At 38.3% G+C, this 14,757-nt stretch overlaps 8 protein-coding genes across 8 annotated transcripts; 4 read left to right on the top strand and 4 right to left on the bottom strand. All coding sequences in view use genetic code 12, as the record gives it.

Annotated features, from left to right (window-relative positions):
• Nucleotides 1-338: 338 nt before the first annotated feature.
• On the bottom strand, nt 339-4,052 carry STE20 (mitogen-activated protein kinase kinase kinase kinase STE20; the record flags this gene model as incomplete). The annotated part of the gene is made up of 1 exon (XM_064997548.1): nt 339-4,052. One exon carries the CDS (start codon nt 4,050-4,052, stop codon nt 339-341), a length of 3,714 nt encoding a protein of 1,237 aa, XP_064853620.1.
• Nucleotides 4,053-5,029: 977 nt separating this feature from the next.
• Nucleotides 5,030-5,389, bottom strand: DASC09_039480 (uncharacterized protein; the record flags this gene model as incomplete). The annotated part of the gene is made up of 1 exon (XM_064997547.1): nt 5,030-5,389. One exon carries the CDS (start codon nt 5,387-5,389, stop codon nt 5,030-5,032), a length of 360 nt encoding a protein of 119 aa, XP_064853619.1.
• Nucleotides 5,390-6,103: 714 nt separating this feature from the next.
• Nucleotides 6,104-7,402, bottom strand: DASC09_039470 (uncharacterized protein; the record flags this gene model as incomplete). The annotated part of the gene is made up of 1 exon (XM_064997546.1): nt 6,104-7,402. One exon carries the CDS (start codon nt 7,400-7,402, stop codon nt 6,104-6,106), a length of 1,299 nt encoding a protein of 432 aa, XP_064853618.1.
• A 326-nt stretch (nt 7,403-7,728) lies between these two features.
• On the top strand, nt 7,729-8,385 carry DASC09_039460 (uncharacterized protein; the record flags this gene model as incomplete). The annotated part of the gene is made up of 1 exon (XM_064997545.1): nt 7,729-8,385. One exon carries the CDS (start codon nt 7,729-7,731, stop codon nt 8,383-8,385), a length of 657 nt encoding a protein of 218 aa, XP_064853617.1.
• Nucleotides 8,386-8,656: 271 nt separating this feature from the next.
• Nucleotides 8,657-9,547, top strand: DASC09_039450 (S-formylglutathione hydrolase; the record flags this gene model as incomplete). Its single annotated transcript, XM_064997544.1, has 1 exon — nt 8,657-9,547. One exon carries the CDS (start codon nt 8,657-8,659, stop codon nt 9,545-9,547), a length of 891 nt encoding a protein of 296 aa, XP_064853616.1.
• Nucleotides 9,548-10,977: 1,430 nt separating this feature from the next.
• On the top strand, nt 10,978-11,298 carry DASC09_039440 (uncharacterized protein; the record flags this gene model as incomplete). The annotated part of the gene is made up of 1 exon (XM_064997543.1): nt 10,978-11,298. The coding sequence occupies one exon, from the start codon at nt 10,978-10,980 to the stop codon at nt 11,296-11,298; it is 321 nt and encodes a 106-aa protein (XP_064853615.1).
• Nucleotides 11,299-11,653: 355 nt separating this feature from the next.
• Nucleotides 11,654-11,875, bottom strand: HUB1 (ubiquitin-like protein HUB1; the record flags this gene model as incomplete). Its single annotated transcript, XM_064997542.1, has 1 exon — nt 11,654-11,875. One exon carries the CDS (start codon nt 11,873-11,875, stop codon nt 11,654-11,656), a length of 222 nt encoding a protein of 73 aa, XP_064853614.1.
• A 246-nt stretch (nt 11,876-12,121) lies between these two features.
• On the top strand, nt 12,122-14,689 carry ABZ1 (4-amino-4-deoxychorismate synthase; the record flags this gene model as incomplete). Its single annotated transcript, XM_064997541.1, has 1 exon — nt 12,122-14,689. One exon carries the CDS (start codon nt 12,122-12,124, stop codon nt 14,687-14,689), a length of 2,568 nt encoding a protein of 855 aa, XP_064853613.1.
• Between the last annotated feature and the right edge of the window lie 68 nt (nt 14,690-14,757).

The raw sequence follows: 14,757 nt of genomic DNA, 5'->3' as shown, positions 1-14,757 counted from the left end.
AATAGAAAATAAGAAAAGATAAGGGCATAGAAATCCAGAAACGTACAGTACGAACAAATAATAAAAAATGAGAAAAAAAAATATAAAAGAAGCTGAAAAAAAAAAAAAAAAAAAAACCCCAAGTAGGTATTATCATCGAAGAAAATGGATCATTGAATGGACATAGGGACATAAGTTTATAAAATAGAGCATAAGCAGAGAAAATGGCATAGATAAAAAAAAGAAAAAAAGAAAAAAGAAAAAAGAAAAAAAAAACAAAGCAAAAACAAAATAAAATAGTTAAAAGTTATAGCACATGATTTTAAAACTCTATACATTTCTCGATAGGTTGAAAGAATTTAATAATCCTTTTCATTTTTCTTAGATCTTGCATATTTTACCAATGGTGAAAGTGTTTTACACTCATCGGCTTGCAAAATAAATTCATCATCTAATAAATTCAATGCAGTGGCACGCTCATCAGGAGTCACTGCCAAAGACCAGTCCAAGAAATGTTTCAACACCGGACTTAATGTTTCCGGTTCTTTGACTTCAGGAGTTCCCAAAGTCGTGATCAAATATAACGCTCTCAATGGAGTTTCATTTAAATATGGCGGTTCACCATCAATCATTTCAATAGTCATGATACCAAGTGACCAGATATCAATCTTTGGCCCATATTCTTTGCGGCTAACAACTTCCGGAGCCATCCAGTAAGGAGTACCCACCATAGTAGTACGTTTCAAATTGGTTTCATTGATTTGCGCACAAAATCCAAAATCGGTCAATTTTATATCACCATTCATCGATAGCAAAATGTTATCGGATTTGATATCACGATGTATAACTCCCTTGGCGTGCAAGAATTGTAACCCTTCAAGGGTTTCACGACATACGGCACCAATTTGGCCTTCAGTCATCACACTGTGAGTAACAACTTCCGTCAAAGAACCACCTTCCATGAATTCCATGATAACCCAAAGAGTACCTTCTGAGAGGAATGAGTCAATGAAATTCACAATATTCTTATGTCTTGAGCCCTTCATGACTAAGATTTCATTCACAATTAACTCCTTTTTCGGTTGCTGTTCAAGATTCATTTGCTTGATAGCAACACTCTTGTTGGTACCATTTTCATAAGCAGTATAGACACCACCACTAGCACCTTGGCCAATCTTGTTGAGATTACGGTAGAACTCTCTTGGATCACCTTGTGAGCAAATTTTGATAAGCTTAGCATATACGATGGCATTACGCTTCTTTTTTTCTTCACGCTTACGCATGGCAGCAAGCGCAGCTTGTTTTGGATCTCTGGTTGGGTGTGTTTTCTTTATTCTAGCTTGAGGATTGCTAATAGCTGCAGTAGTGTTAGCAGCACCAGCAGAAGAAGTAGCACTGTCATGAGAAACGCCACCGTTCGCGTGATTACCTTTAGAATGCTGGCTAGTTCCAGACTTGGTACGTTGCGCACTTCTCTCATCTTGTTCTCTTTCAAGAGCCTCACGTTCTTGAAGCACTCTAAGCCTTTCTTTTGCTTCTTCCAAACGACGTTCCGCATCACTGAGATGAGCACTCTTGATTTTCTTCTCATGTTGACGCATCTTTTGTTGCATTTGTTGTTGCTGATAAAACAAATGTTGATTTTGGACATCTTGCTTGGAAACTTTAGGGGAGCAGTCAGAAGCGTTTTGCGCCATTCTCTGCATCGACTTGTTGGTAGCCTTAAGAAGCTCAGGGCCTTTAGATGGAACTGGGGGAGGAGTGGCATTTGGAGGAGGATTGGAAGATGGTTTATTCGTGATCAAAGAGTTTGAAAGCTTAGATTTTTTGGCGAAGGAGCTGCCAAACTTTGATTTAGAGAAAGCATTTACTCCAGTTGAAGCAATACCAGAAGAATGACTTCCAGGAGGCTTTGGAGCCGGTCTATTTGGAATATATTGCTTGCTATCTCCAGATTTTTCGCCAATATTATTGGACTGAGTCGAGGGTGTTGTAGCAGAACTGAGATTTGTCGTACCCATACTTTGGAGGGTGCCTTTGTTAGGAATAAGTGAGGTTTTGACCACATTGGTTGGACCAGAAATCTTAATCGAAGAGGTGGTACCGGCATTGATTGGTGATTTGGCAGCAACTGGGCTACTTGGAGCACTTCCTGTTTGTGTGCCAGTAGCAACTCTGTCATATCCCTGTTTTGTATCTCCTTGGGCTTGGAGTTGGGTCAAATGAATGATTTCATGCCCCCCTGTGTAATCGTGACCGGAGCTGCTGTTAGCAGGGCCTTCAGAAGGCTCCGATGAGTTGACAGGCACTTGTTCATTAGTAATTGCCGAAGAAGCTCGGGAGATCTCGTTCAAACTTTCACTATCGGTACTGGCAGTAACACTGTTTTTATCTTTGGCTTTACTATTCCCAAATTTATTAAAGATTGTATCGTCTGGATCTTGATTGAATTGATCCTGGTAGAATTCCACAATGTCACAAATTTCCTGAGGATGCTGTTCTTGTTCAGTTGCGGTGATACCTGAAGCCAGTAAAAGTTTTTGCCATTCTTCAGGAAGCCCAGTATATTGTCCTGTTTTTGAATCATACCCAACATGAGCTACATGCTGAGTATTGAATGGAGTAGAAATAGACATGGTCGAATTACTCATGGAATCATTACCAGACGTACTGAAAGGGTCTTCGTCTTCATCTTCATGTGATGCGAATGAAGAGAACGATTTATTATATGAATGACCACTGTTGCTAGGGTTGATGACATTTCCAAACTCATCACCACTTTTCGTCTTGGCAATTGCTATGAACGATGAGAAAACGCTGGTTAATGTGCTCTTCTTTTTGTTGAGACTTGGCCTATTTTGAGAAGATGAATTGCCATTAGTACTACTGCTGATGGAAGTTTTGCGAGAAGACATTAATTTCGGAGTTCCAAAGCCATTGTTGGTCAGCTGTGGTGAAAATGTAGTACCGCTTTTGCCGGTAATGGGAGAGCTCAAAGAGTTATCTCTGCTTCTAAGGCCCTTGGAGCTTGAAGTAGAAACTCTGACATCATTTCTTGGGGAATTTGAATGACCATCTTTAGCAATAGATGAAGAAGAGATACTTTTACTTAGAGAAACTCTAGTGGAACTCGAGCGCTTTTCAGAGGCAGGCACAGAAATTCCCGCCAACATTGGAGGAACTTGATCTTCATCATCAAACGAGTCGAACTTCTGGTAGACATCTATGGATGGGGTCGGAAGTTTAATTGAGCTGGCATTATTATAGATGTTGATGAAAGAGTCGGTACCGCTAGTGCGTGCTGAACTAGTAGAGGTCAGGTTGTCGGTACGTGACTTTTCAACCATTTCCAGATATTGTTCTGTTGTTGTATTCTTGACATTTCGAGATGAAAATTGGTTTTTTGAAGAGTCTTGCTTGTGGCTACCTGTTGAAGTTATTTGTTTTCTGCCAATCGTGTGTTCAGTATCTATCGAATCATTATCAAATCCGTCAGGTTTGTCTTCAAGGAAAGATCTTCTAACTCTTGCAACAGAAAGAGCATCGTTCTTAATATTTTTAAAAGAATTTTCTGTTGCCGAAATCAGCAGAGCCAATTCACTATTATCCTCAATTCCCAAATCAAGTTTCTGGAATGACAATTCTTCACTCCTTGGAAAATCACCAAGGTTTTTATTTTTGTTCTGATCTCCATATTCGATTTTTGATTTGCCAAACAGTAATGTATCCACTTTCTCTTGTAAATCACTTATGCTTGTCATATTGTGTAATGAACTCTTATTCTTGACGGTATTCTGACGCAACACGCCAGGGGTGTTCTTCGGCGAATTGGGCAATGAATCAATGGAGTCATATTCCGAAGTACTTGAATTTGATACCCTTTTGAAGCTTATTGGAGCATCAAGTGACTGATTTGAATCATTAGAGTTCTTGATATTGGCTAGCTTGGGTGTCGTGGCAGTCAATGTCACAGCACTTGATTTATGCTGGGCCTTAGGATCCATGGTTGTGGGATAACTCGTCAAACCTCCTTGGAGGGACGTGGCTGATATTTTCGAGTTTAGGGCAGACATTTCGTATCCTATATGCTCTATAAACAGCAGGAAACTCCAGAATATTCAGGTATAACAAAGTATTGGTGAGTTCTGATGATCACTGGTGATTGATTCCTGAATGCCGAGACAAACTAGGGAAAAAAAAAAAAAAAAAAGAACACACAGTAGAAATTGTGATAATTATTGGGAGCTCGATATCTCTGTGACTGATCCTACAATCTTTCAGGTTTGCTATCTATATCTTCCGTTGTTGGTTCAAGGATTGTAGTAGTCACAATAATTCTGAACAAGACACGACCAAAAGTGAAAACACGATAGTATGGATTATGGGCTAGGTGGTTCACAAATTATTACGTGACTATATGGGTTTCACTTGTTTGGATATGTAGCTGCCTTGGTGACTAGAGATACGGGAGGTTGCTAACTTGAGGTAGTGTTGTTGTAAAGGAATCTGGTAAGTGCTGTACTCGAATGGGATCTCGAATTAGAGTTAATTGGCCTTTTAATTGGGAGAGATATGCTGAGGCCAACTCAAGATAAAAAAGAAAAAAAAAAAGGTCAGGTGCTCAAGACCCCCTCTTAATTTTTTTTAGCGCTGTCCCGTGCTGCTGCACTGATGTTCCGAGGTACTGATGTTTACACTTGAATAGGTATGTGTGGGTGTCGATATTTCGCCTCTTTGGCCATCTTGCCACTAAATTGAGATTTTTGCAAAGAATTTCTTGCTAGTTGAAGCATATCAAACGCGACTATGTACATTTATTTTGCGGTAGCTCTCCAAAAGAAGTGGCATTAGTTAATTTGTACCAGTTGCGTTTTCTTGCCCACTTTCCGCGGTGATACCCGGATAGTTCATACTAAAGGGACAACATTATGCACATCTCAACATCTCCTCAAGGGATATAATATTACAGTGGAAAAATAGACCGCATTACTTAATAAGAATTTGGAAACCCAATAATTTCTGTTACCCATTATCTTTTATTATTGTGAGCTCAGGTAAGTTTAAAAGTTTTGTTTTCTCGTTTTGAAGTTTTTGCCCTGCTTACATGATCAATTGTCGTAACGTCATCAAGTTTGCCCATCAAGTCTTTGTTATTTCCCATTTCATAGATACTTTCCACAAATTTCATTTTTATTTCTTTTTTTTTTTTTTTTTTTATTTGAGTGTCCAATGGGATTGGCTTCTCAGCATATTCAAATAATTCTCTTATGTCTTCAATTGTTTCTTCCAATCTATAAAAATTGGTATCTTCAGTGACTTTTAACTCTATAAATTCAGTATTTGCTAACTGATATGAGTCTTGCGGTTTAAAACCATTCATTAAGTATTCATAATTCTTTTTAAACTCCATCTTGGTCTTGTGTAGTCATCTCGGAACACTTTATCAAGAATCCAGCTAAAGTTCTTTTCTACTCTTATTCTCTTCTTGGCTGGTTGAATATCGTTAATGAGATCGTTTGTTTCTATGAAGTAATTTAAGTCTTGTATTTGCAAAAGATTCTCTAATTCGCTTTTGAGTCTGATGGATGTTATAGAAATTGTTCAATAAGTATCATGATAGTTGAATCTTCCATTTTCTAATCTAATGTTTCTGGGATGTGACCGTGGTAGAATTCACACCATGGTGGCACAAAACGATGTTGCCATCAGAGCTGTCTTGTGGTGGTCCTTGTGGGACGCTAGTGGAGGTCTGTGGGGGGAATTATCGGAAGAGTTAGCTGTCATTACAGTGAATGAAGGTTTTGGTTGAGTTGATATTATTAACCTCGTTATCCTTTTCACGAACTATATGCTTATAGATCTTGCAAGAATTAGTAAATCCTTAGGTATAGGAAATCACTTCCCTTAGTCTTTCCCATTTAGAAAAACATGCCCTACCACGCGTGGCTCCTAAACACACTAGGCATCATTGGTGCGCGTCTAGTATTTAACCACAGAGGTGGCATGTCCTGACATTTTGTCAAAGCCACAAAAACCAGACATTTGCAAAAATTCAAGCTTACGTCCAGTAACAAATACTAATGTAAATGTACATTCTGCCTGCTGAAACATCTACCTACACCACTCATCCTTCAGCCATTTTAATTTTCTCATCAACACCATAAAACATGATCCATAACATGAAATCAGCCACGAGAGTCAACCCACCATTAATTATGAAACCTGTCCAAAGATAGCCCTCGCCAGCCAATTTACCGATCACACTTGGTCCAATACACCTAGCAAATGTTTTTCCCACATTGACTATTCCCATAGCTCTGGTCAATTCGCTTGGATTTATTAGGTTAGTCAAAATAACTTGACGAGGTACCACATCCATTGCGGTGGTAGAGTAGAACAATACCAACTCAACTACTGCCATGTAAAAGTTTGATGAAAATGGGATAGAAATTAGGAGCAAACATGATGGTACTTGCACTGATAAAGTTGCCTTAACTGGTCCTAAAGCACGGGCAAATATTGATGAAGGTAAAGAGGATAGCGAGTTGGCAATAGAAGTGCTGAAGAATAATGATCCTAGGGTCTTTGGATTCAACAGGAAAGTTTCCGAGAAGTAGTAGACTAGCCAGGACGATGGCATGAACCCTGCAGCAAAAGAATCAATCATAAAGATACAAAGAAGTCTTTTAAGGACGTTAGAAGTTTCTTTGGAGAGATTAATGATTTTGCTTTTTGATTGCTCCCGTTCTTCATCATCAGTTAGCAAACTCATGGTTTCACTGATACTGATATGTTTGCTGTGATTCATTTCAGCTTTTTCTGATAAGAATAACATGGTAATACACTTCCCAGCTGCCAAAATTGCATACACATAGAAGACAGCTCTATAACTTTCAATCAATTGCCAACCATTATCTTGCAACTTTTGAATGAAAATCCCTGAAAATAAAGTCCCTGTAGCCTGTCCTGCACAAGATATCAACCAATGCCATGCGTACACCGAGGCTCTATCACTCAAGGGAGTCAAGTGAGCGATGGCTGACTCTTCAATCAGCTTGAATGGACCAATTTCATCTCCAGTAGGGGAAATGACCCCTATAATTGCTGCAAATAATAACCACCAAAAACTTGTAGCTTGAGCAAACATAAGTCCAGCTAAAACCATGAAAAGTGAGCCAAAAAACATAATCCTGCGTCTTCCAATAATATCAGCATACCAAGTGAGGATATACGAAAGAACCACATCACCTACTAAGGTTGTAGTCATAAATATCCCAATCCTAGATTCGGACACCCCGAGTGCTGCAAGATATGCGGTCAATACTATATTAGAAGCTCCAAAAGCAGTGAGTCGAAGGAAAGCTGAGAGCCATAGAAGTCGCGTATCACGAGGACTTTCCAATAGTGCCTTCTTTATGGACATTTTTAGAATAATTATTATTATATTTGCCTTCCCTTTTCACGAGTATTCAGATTTTTTTGTAATTTTGAAGTCCTTATGCGCCATCTTCGCTTATCTGCTACAGAAAAAAAAGAAAAATGAAAAAAAAGAAAAAGAAAGAGTAATACATCCAGACATCCCAGAGATTGTCTGATGTGTGGATGTTTGTTTTAACACAAGCAAAAAAATTGGGGAATAATCAATAGATAATGATGTTATTGATCAATCCATAATCATTTTTACCAATAATACATAACTCATTATCTTCCTCAACCGCTTCTCTAGCTCCAGAAAATTCCTCTAGTAAAATGCAAAGTGAAATTGATGCTCTTCTTTCATCACCCTTTATTTGGAACTATGGAACTATCTTGAATAATGCTGCTGCCTCAAAACACTTCACAGGACAGGAAATGAAGTTGCTTGAGGTATTCTCTTACGGCGCATATAATGACTATGTTAATAATCATCCTTCATTGCCGCAACTTCTGCCCTCTGCAACCCTCAAGCTTCGTGAATTGACATTACTCAAATGCATCAAAAAACATTTTACAACGTACTCAAATCGCATATCCTACTCTATTCTTCTAGATGCTATAGGGCTTCCCAGTGACGAAGTTGTTCTATTAGAAAACTCCTTGAAGCATCTAATATACCAGCGACTTATTCAAGGAAAGCTTGATGAGGTTTCGCAGTGTTTGAAGGTTACAGAGATGAATTTCATGGAGGATATACATTCTGGCGAAGTTGATCTACAAGTTTTAAATCCTAAGGAAGTTAAAAATGTCTGCTATTTATTAAGCGCATTGGAAGAATTCAAGATAAAAGTAACGAAACATGCTTCTCAAGTGTTGGAAATTCGCGAGGGGGTAGACAATTTGGAAATCAATGATGAGCCACTTAGTGAATCAAATGCAGAACAAACCCCTGTTGAGCGCACATCAAAGAAACGCAAACAGGGCGAATAAACCATGAGCTATGGCGTATTATATATATTTCTTTGTTTATATATTCTATATTTATACTTGGTCTTGCTTCAATTCTATTTATTACTGTGTTGGTGATTGTTGTACGGCGTAATCCTGTAATAACCCACGGTGCTGGAACTCAAAAGTGTTTGGAGCCCCGAGTCTGGCATTTTTTGTCACGAAAAACCAGTTATTGTAGTGATTGTAAGATGATCGCCTCTTGTGTTGATTAGAATATCATAATCATATCAATTCAATTCAAAAATATAGCATGACCTTTACTGTTAAATCTGAGATCTATACTTTTGGTGGCAGGCTTCTTAAGCTTTCCCACCAATCTTTAATTACCAATTCTTTCATGGATGTTAATGTTTACCTTCCTTCTCAGTATTTTAATCTGCCAGAGTCTTTAGTCAAGATTCCAGTTCTTATTTACCTTTCTGGTCTTACTTGTACCCCTCAAAATGCCAGTGAAAAGGCAGGTCTCTTCGGTTACGCTGACAAATACGGTCTTGCCCTAGTTTTCCCAGACACTTCACCAAAGAACCTTCCGATCGCTGGATCTAAAGATTCTTGGGACTTTGGGGAGAGTGCTGGGTTTTATTTGGATGCCACAAAAGAACCATGGTCTAAATATTTCCAGATGCACAGCTATATTTTGAAAGAAATTCCATTATTGGCAAAGCAATATCCAAAGCTTGACTTTACCAAGAAATCTATCATGGGCCACTCTATGGGTGGTTTGGGAGCGCTTTTATTTTTCCTTAGAAATAATAGTGAATCGCATACTGAATTCCAATCAGTTTCTTGTTTTGCCCCAATTTGTGCACCAATGAGCGTTCCTTGGGGGAAAAAAGCTTTCGGTGGATACTTAGCTGACGAATCTGAATGGGCCCAATACGATCCAACTCAATTGATCAAGAAATATCAAGGTATTAACACTTCTGATATTTTGATTCACCAAGGTACTAAGGATGGCTTCTATTCTGGCGACATTAACCAATTGCAACCAGAGAAGTTGGTCGAGGCAGTGAAAGGAACTAGATATGATGGAAAATTGAATATGAACTTGGTGGAGGGGTACGACCATTCTTATTATTTTATCGCATCTTTTGCTGGTGAACATGTTTTACATCATGCTAAAGCTTTGGGCTTGGTTTGAATTATAAGGCCGTGGCTGTCTTAATGCATGCATATGTATGAAGTATAATTTATAGGCATACCACGTTAGAGTTATATATGTTTCATGCATTCTCCTATTCAAAGTTATCAATTGTAGTCAACGATAATAAGATTAATTGCAATAAATGTTTTCACCTGAGGATGGGAATTCGTTTGCTCACCAAAAATCTCACAATTTATTGTATTTGCAAATTACGTGATTAGTTCTGTTTTTTTTTTTCTTATTGCTCTGTAATTTGATTTGTAATTTCTCAAGCTTTTGACATGATAAAGATCCAATATTCAAAAAAGAACTATCCACAAAAGTGGTAATATAAATGGTCAAAGATCACTCTTATGAAATTTATGAGTTGAAACGATGCTCATATTTCCAACTTGAAAAATTCGGTTGCAAGAAGAACTTTACAAGAATGGTTTTTCATTAGGATGGTTGTTGACAGAATATAATGACCACGAGATAGTTCTTTTTTGAAATGTATGGGATTGGTCGAATGCGGTGTCAGACAACCACTAAACGGCACTAGTGCGCGTCTTTCTTTCTTTTTTTTTGACGTAAAACGGTGAAAAACAGACGACCAAACGGGTTATTTTTCTTTCCCTGGAACGACATCCATTGTACTCAAACGACATCACCACAACAATGCCGTAGAGATCATCCTTGCTCAGTTATCCCTGTTGTACCATATTATGCTGTGAGCTCTGCATTTTTATGATTTAGTCATACCAATAATAACCTTACTAGTTGGTAGAAAAATTTTTGAATGAACTCAAGCACCGGAACAAGTGGCACCTTGAGTGTGTCTATTCTATGTTCCGTGTATATTTGAAATGGCAAAAAGACAAGCTATAAGATGAACAAAACACACACAGAAAATTGGAGAGGCTTTTATACTGAGACAAGTGAAACAAGACAAGACAAAAAAAAAAGAGCGTCTTACCTTTGTTGACATCCAACGGAACGGGATGAACCACCATCCCCGCGCGCTGGGGGAAAACTGTTGGGGAGGGGGTCGTTTATAAAATTAATTCCTGTAATTCTCCACTCTTGAAGATTAACCCAGTCTAATTACTCAAATCTTTATCTTTTTGCTGTCTCATTTTGGTTTCAAACTGGAGGAAAATGCAAAAGATCCTCATCTTTTTCCTTTCTATTTTTTTTTTTGGCTTTAACGAAGCATCCCAAAGTGCCACCCATCCTGTCCTAATAGAGACAACACGCAGAAAAAATAATAGAAAAAAAAAAAAAAGACCGCACACATACACACAGTGAAAAATTTGGGAAAATTGTTGCAACCATTTAAGAAGAAAATTTTTGTTTCTTCTTTTTCTTTACCAATTTGCCCTCATATCTGTAATAACTATTATACCAGTCTTCTCATTTATCATCGTGCAAAATTTGAGCTCATTACAATGACTATTTCTCTCAGATGCGCTTATTGCCCATACTCGTCACTTCATCATGACTATATCGTGAATCATGTGTTAGACAACCATTCTTCTAAAATGGTTTGCTACGGTTGTCTCTCTAAAGCATTCCACTCTCTCAAAGATTACAGGGACCATTTAATTAGGAAACACCCCAAGGATCCCAGAGCTTGGGGGAACTTCGATTACTATTGTGCACAGCATAACAGAACGTTCTTATATTTTTCCAAAGACACAAAGTCCGGAAAAGCAAAACAGTTCACCTTTGTTGCTGACGATTCGGTTAATGAAGGATGCGATTTTTGATTTTCGTCTTAGGTACCCTAGGTTTATGTCGTTACACTGGTGATGTGACGATGTGGATTCAATGTGCCAGGAAAGACACCTCGGTTACTTACCATGGCCTTTCTCCATCTAACTATCAGAAAATGAGCCTTAATCCTTTCCTTGTCAAAGCTTGCAATATCCTCCCATTGCCTTGGAAAATTGCCTACTTCCATGTTACCTTATATTATATCATTATATTATACTCTAGACCTCATACGGACTTATATTATACCAATAAAAATAGATCAATTTAGTTAATTAAAAGCTTGACTCCAGAACCATTTGTAACTAAGAGAAGAAAGGAAAAGAAAAAGACATTACGAATATTCTCTACCTATGAGTAGTACAATTCAATATTAGTTCCATCATGAATTTCATAATCGTCCAATGTTATGTGATCCTTGAAAATCCTGTATCCTTTCTTCAACACAATTTTTTCAGCGTTGGTTCCAATTTGCAAGGACAATATTTTCTTGAAATCACCTACTGTGTCTTCAGGCAAGCACTTGACTTTGATTCTTTTTCCGAGTCTGTCGTTACAAACCACTTCGATCATGATGTAATGATTGTCCTCGTTGTGGTGTAGTTGTTTCAGCTTTTGGTTAGCGCTGTAATAGGTTTTTCCAACTAAAAAAAAAAAAAAAACGAAGCGACCCTCGATTTGGCACCTGCATTGCCTCAATTCAATATTTTTTCCTTTTTTTTTTTCTTTTTCCCTCTTTTTTTTTTTAGCGTAGTTTTCTCGTTCGGACCCTGTACTATTAATTAATCACACTCATACACAACGTTCCCAATATTATTGATGTCCCAAATCCTTCTTATTGATTCTTATGACTCGTTCACTCATAATCTCCGAGCATTGATCTCGAAAACAATTCCTGATGCGCATATTCACACCATATACAATGACTGTGTCCCGGTGCAACAGTTTAAAGAGTCTTTCGCCGCCCACATTGCCTCAAATTACGATTGTATTATAATTGGTCCTGGTCCTGGCGACCCTAATGATCGTAACGATACCCTTGGAATAGTAGATGCCGTCGTCAGTGATAAAACTTTGCAAAACGTCCCAATGTTGGGGATTTGCCTCGGTTGGCAAGCTATGGGGTTGGCAGGAATGGCTGAAGTCGAGCGTTTGAAAGATGTGAAGCACGGCCAAATTGCCCAAGTATTCAAGTACGAAAAACATAATATTGTAAAACAGGTGAAATTAAAGAGTGCTGATACCAAGGGTGAGAATAGTATTGTTTTAGAAGAGTCGTCAATTTCTGAAATATTTGAGGATATTGATGCTCAAGCGCTTGTCAGCGACGAGTTATTAAAGGACATTCCTACAGGGTTCAACTCTGTCAGATATCACTCTCTTCATGTTGTTCTTCCCTCAGAAATCCAATCTTGTGATATTTTACCATTGGCGTTCACCATTGATCCCGAACTTTGTAACGGGCATGTCTTAATGGCAGGCAAACACAAAGCTAGACCATTTTATGGGGTGCAGTACCATCCTGAATCAATTTGTTCGGAATATGGAGGCAAATTGATTGAAAACTTTTATAAGTTTTCCCAAAAGTGGAACAAACTCCGTGGAAGAAATATTACAGGCGAAACTGATGGCAGCGGGAAAGAATTTGAAAAGTTATTTGTGAACTCCTCCCTTAGAGAAGATGAGGATATTAATCATGAATTTCCAGGAACAAAGGCCGTCATTGATGAATCCATTGCCTTCGAAGAAATTATTAGACGCAAATACAGTGAGGATGCTATCCAATTCATAAAACTCGACATCCCAGTAACAAACGAAGACAAACAAAGACATACGGCCATTGAATTGATTGATTCTCTAAAAAAACAACAAACTCAAAGAGAAGACTATTTTCTATTGAGTTCGTCAGCTGAGCCTAAAAGCTGGTCAATTATCGGGGTTGCCGAGCCCAAAAAGTCATTAGAAATCACTTGGTCATTGAATGACTCCTCTCATGTGGGGCTAAATTGGTGGACTAGTTCGGGAAATAATGAGAAACCATACAACTTTCCCCTCAATGGTGGGTCTATATGGACTTTCTTGCAGAACTTTATGTCAAACAAACTCATTTTGGGGTCTCATAAGTTGAGGCTTCCATTTATTGGTGGTTTGATTGGTAGTATATCGTATGAAAGTGGTCAATATATCGATGTCGATTTAGTCAGGAAACAGAGACAGCAGGCTGGAACAAAAACTCCCGATATCAAAATGATTTTTGTTGAAAGATCAATTATTTATAATGAACAAACAGGAGAATTGTATATCATCTCTTTAAAGTCAAATGATCAAGATTGGCTTAAGCGAACTTCTGAATCAGTTGACACTTTTTCTAACGACTCTAAACAAGGACTGGCATCTACTGCCTGGCCACTTAGTATTTCTGATATCCTCAAATCATCGCATGATCCTCAAGATATTATCATCAGGAAACCTTCGCAGACCAATTACATGTCATTATTCCACAAATGTCAAGAGTACCTTCATGCAGGGGACTCTTATGAACTTTGCCTTTGTACTCCAACCACGATTTCTTTCCCACATGGCATTGATCCTTGGGAATTATACAAGCTTGTCACTCTTCGGAACCCTGCCCCACATTCTGGTTTCCTTCAATTTGGTGATATGACATTGGTTTCCTCATCTCCTGAACGGTTTTTCAGCTGGAAAAATGACTATGATCGTGGTACTGAAGTCAACAAAGACTTCATTAAAGTTGGACAATTGAGACCAATCAAAGGTACATTAAGAAAAAGGGAAGGATTGACCAGAGACCAAGCCCAAGAATTATTGAATGACCCTAAAGAGTTGGGGGAAAATTTGATGATTGTTGATTTAATCCGTCATGACTTGTATAGTCATTGCGACTCGGATAACAACAATAATGACTGTTCCACCATGGCCAAGGTCACAAATGTCAGGGTTCCAAAATTGATGATCATGGAAGAGTACAAAACCGTGTATCAATTAGTTTCGGTGATCGAGTGTGACATTCTCAGTCCAACCAATCATTTAGCTTCCCGGGTTTCTAGAGGGTTTCAAATCTTATCCACTTCGCTCCCGCCAGGATCCATGACTGGGGCCCCAAAAAAACGCTCGGTACAGCTCTTACAAAACGATCTTGAATCTTCTTATGGTCAAAGAGGCATCTATAGTGGGGTTTTTGGGTATTGGTCGATGGATGACCAAGCTGATTGGAGTGTGGTTATCAGATCGATGTTCTCATACGACAAAGGTTTGAAAGATTGGAGAATTGGTGCAGGAGGAGCTATCACGGTACTAAGTACCGATATTGGTGAATGGGAAGAAATGAATGTGAAATTAGATAGTATTTTACAAATATTTAAGTGATTATATAAATGAATGTCTATACTGGTTGGTAAAAGCATCATTCGGTGCAACATAAAGGAACTATCAGT

Source organism: Saccharomycopsis crataegensis (assembly GCF_037102585.1).
Source record: "Saccharomycopsis crataegensis DNA, jcf7180000000084, whole genome shotgun sequence".
NCBI classification, from domain to species: domain Eukaryota; kingdom Fungi; phylum Ascomycota; class Saccharomycetes; order Ascoideales; family Saccharomycopsidaceae; genus Saccharomycopsis; species Saccharomycopsis crataegensis.
Note: the sequence above shows the minus strand (reverse complement) of the source record. Positions and strands in the feature narration are given on the sequence as shown.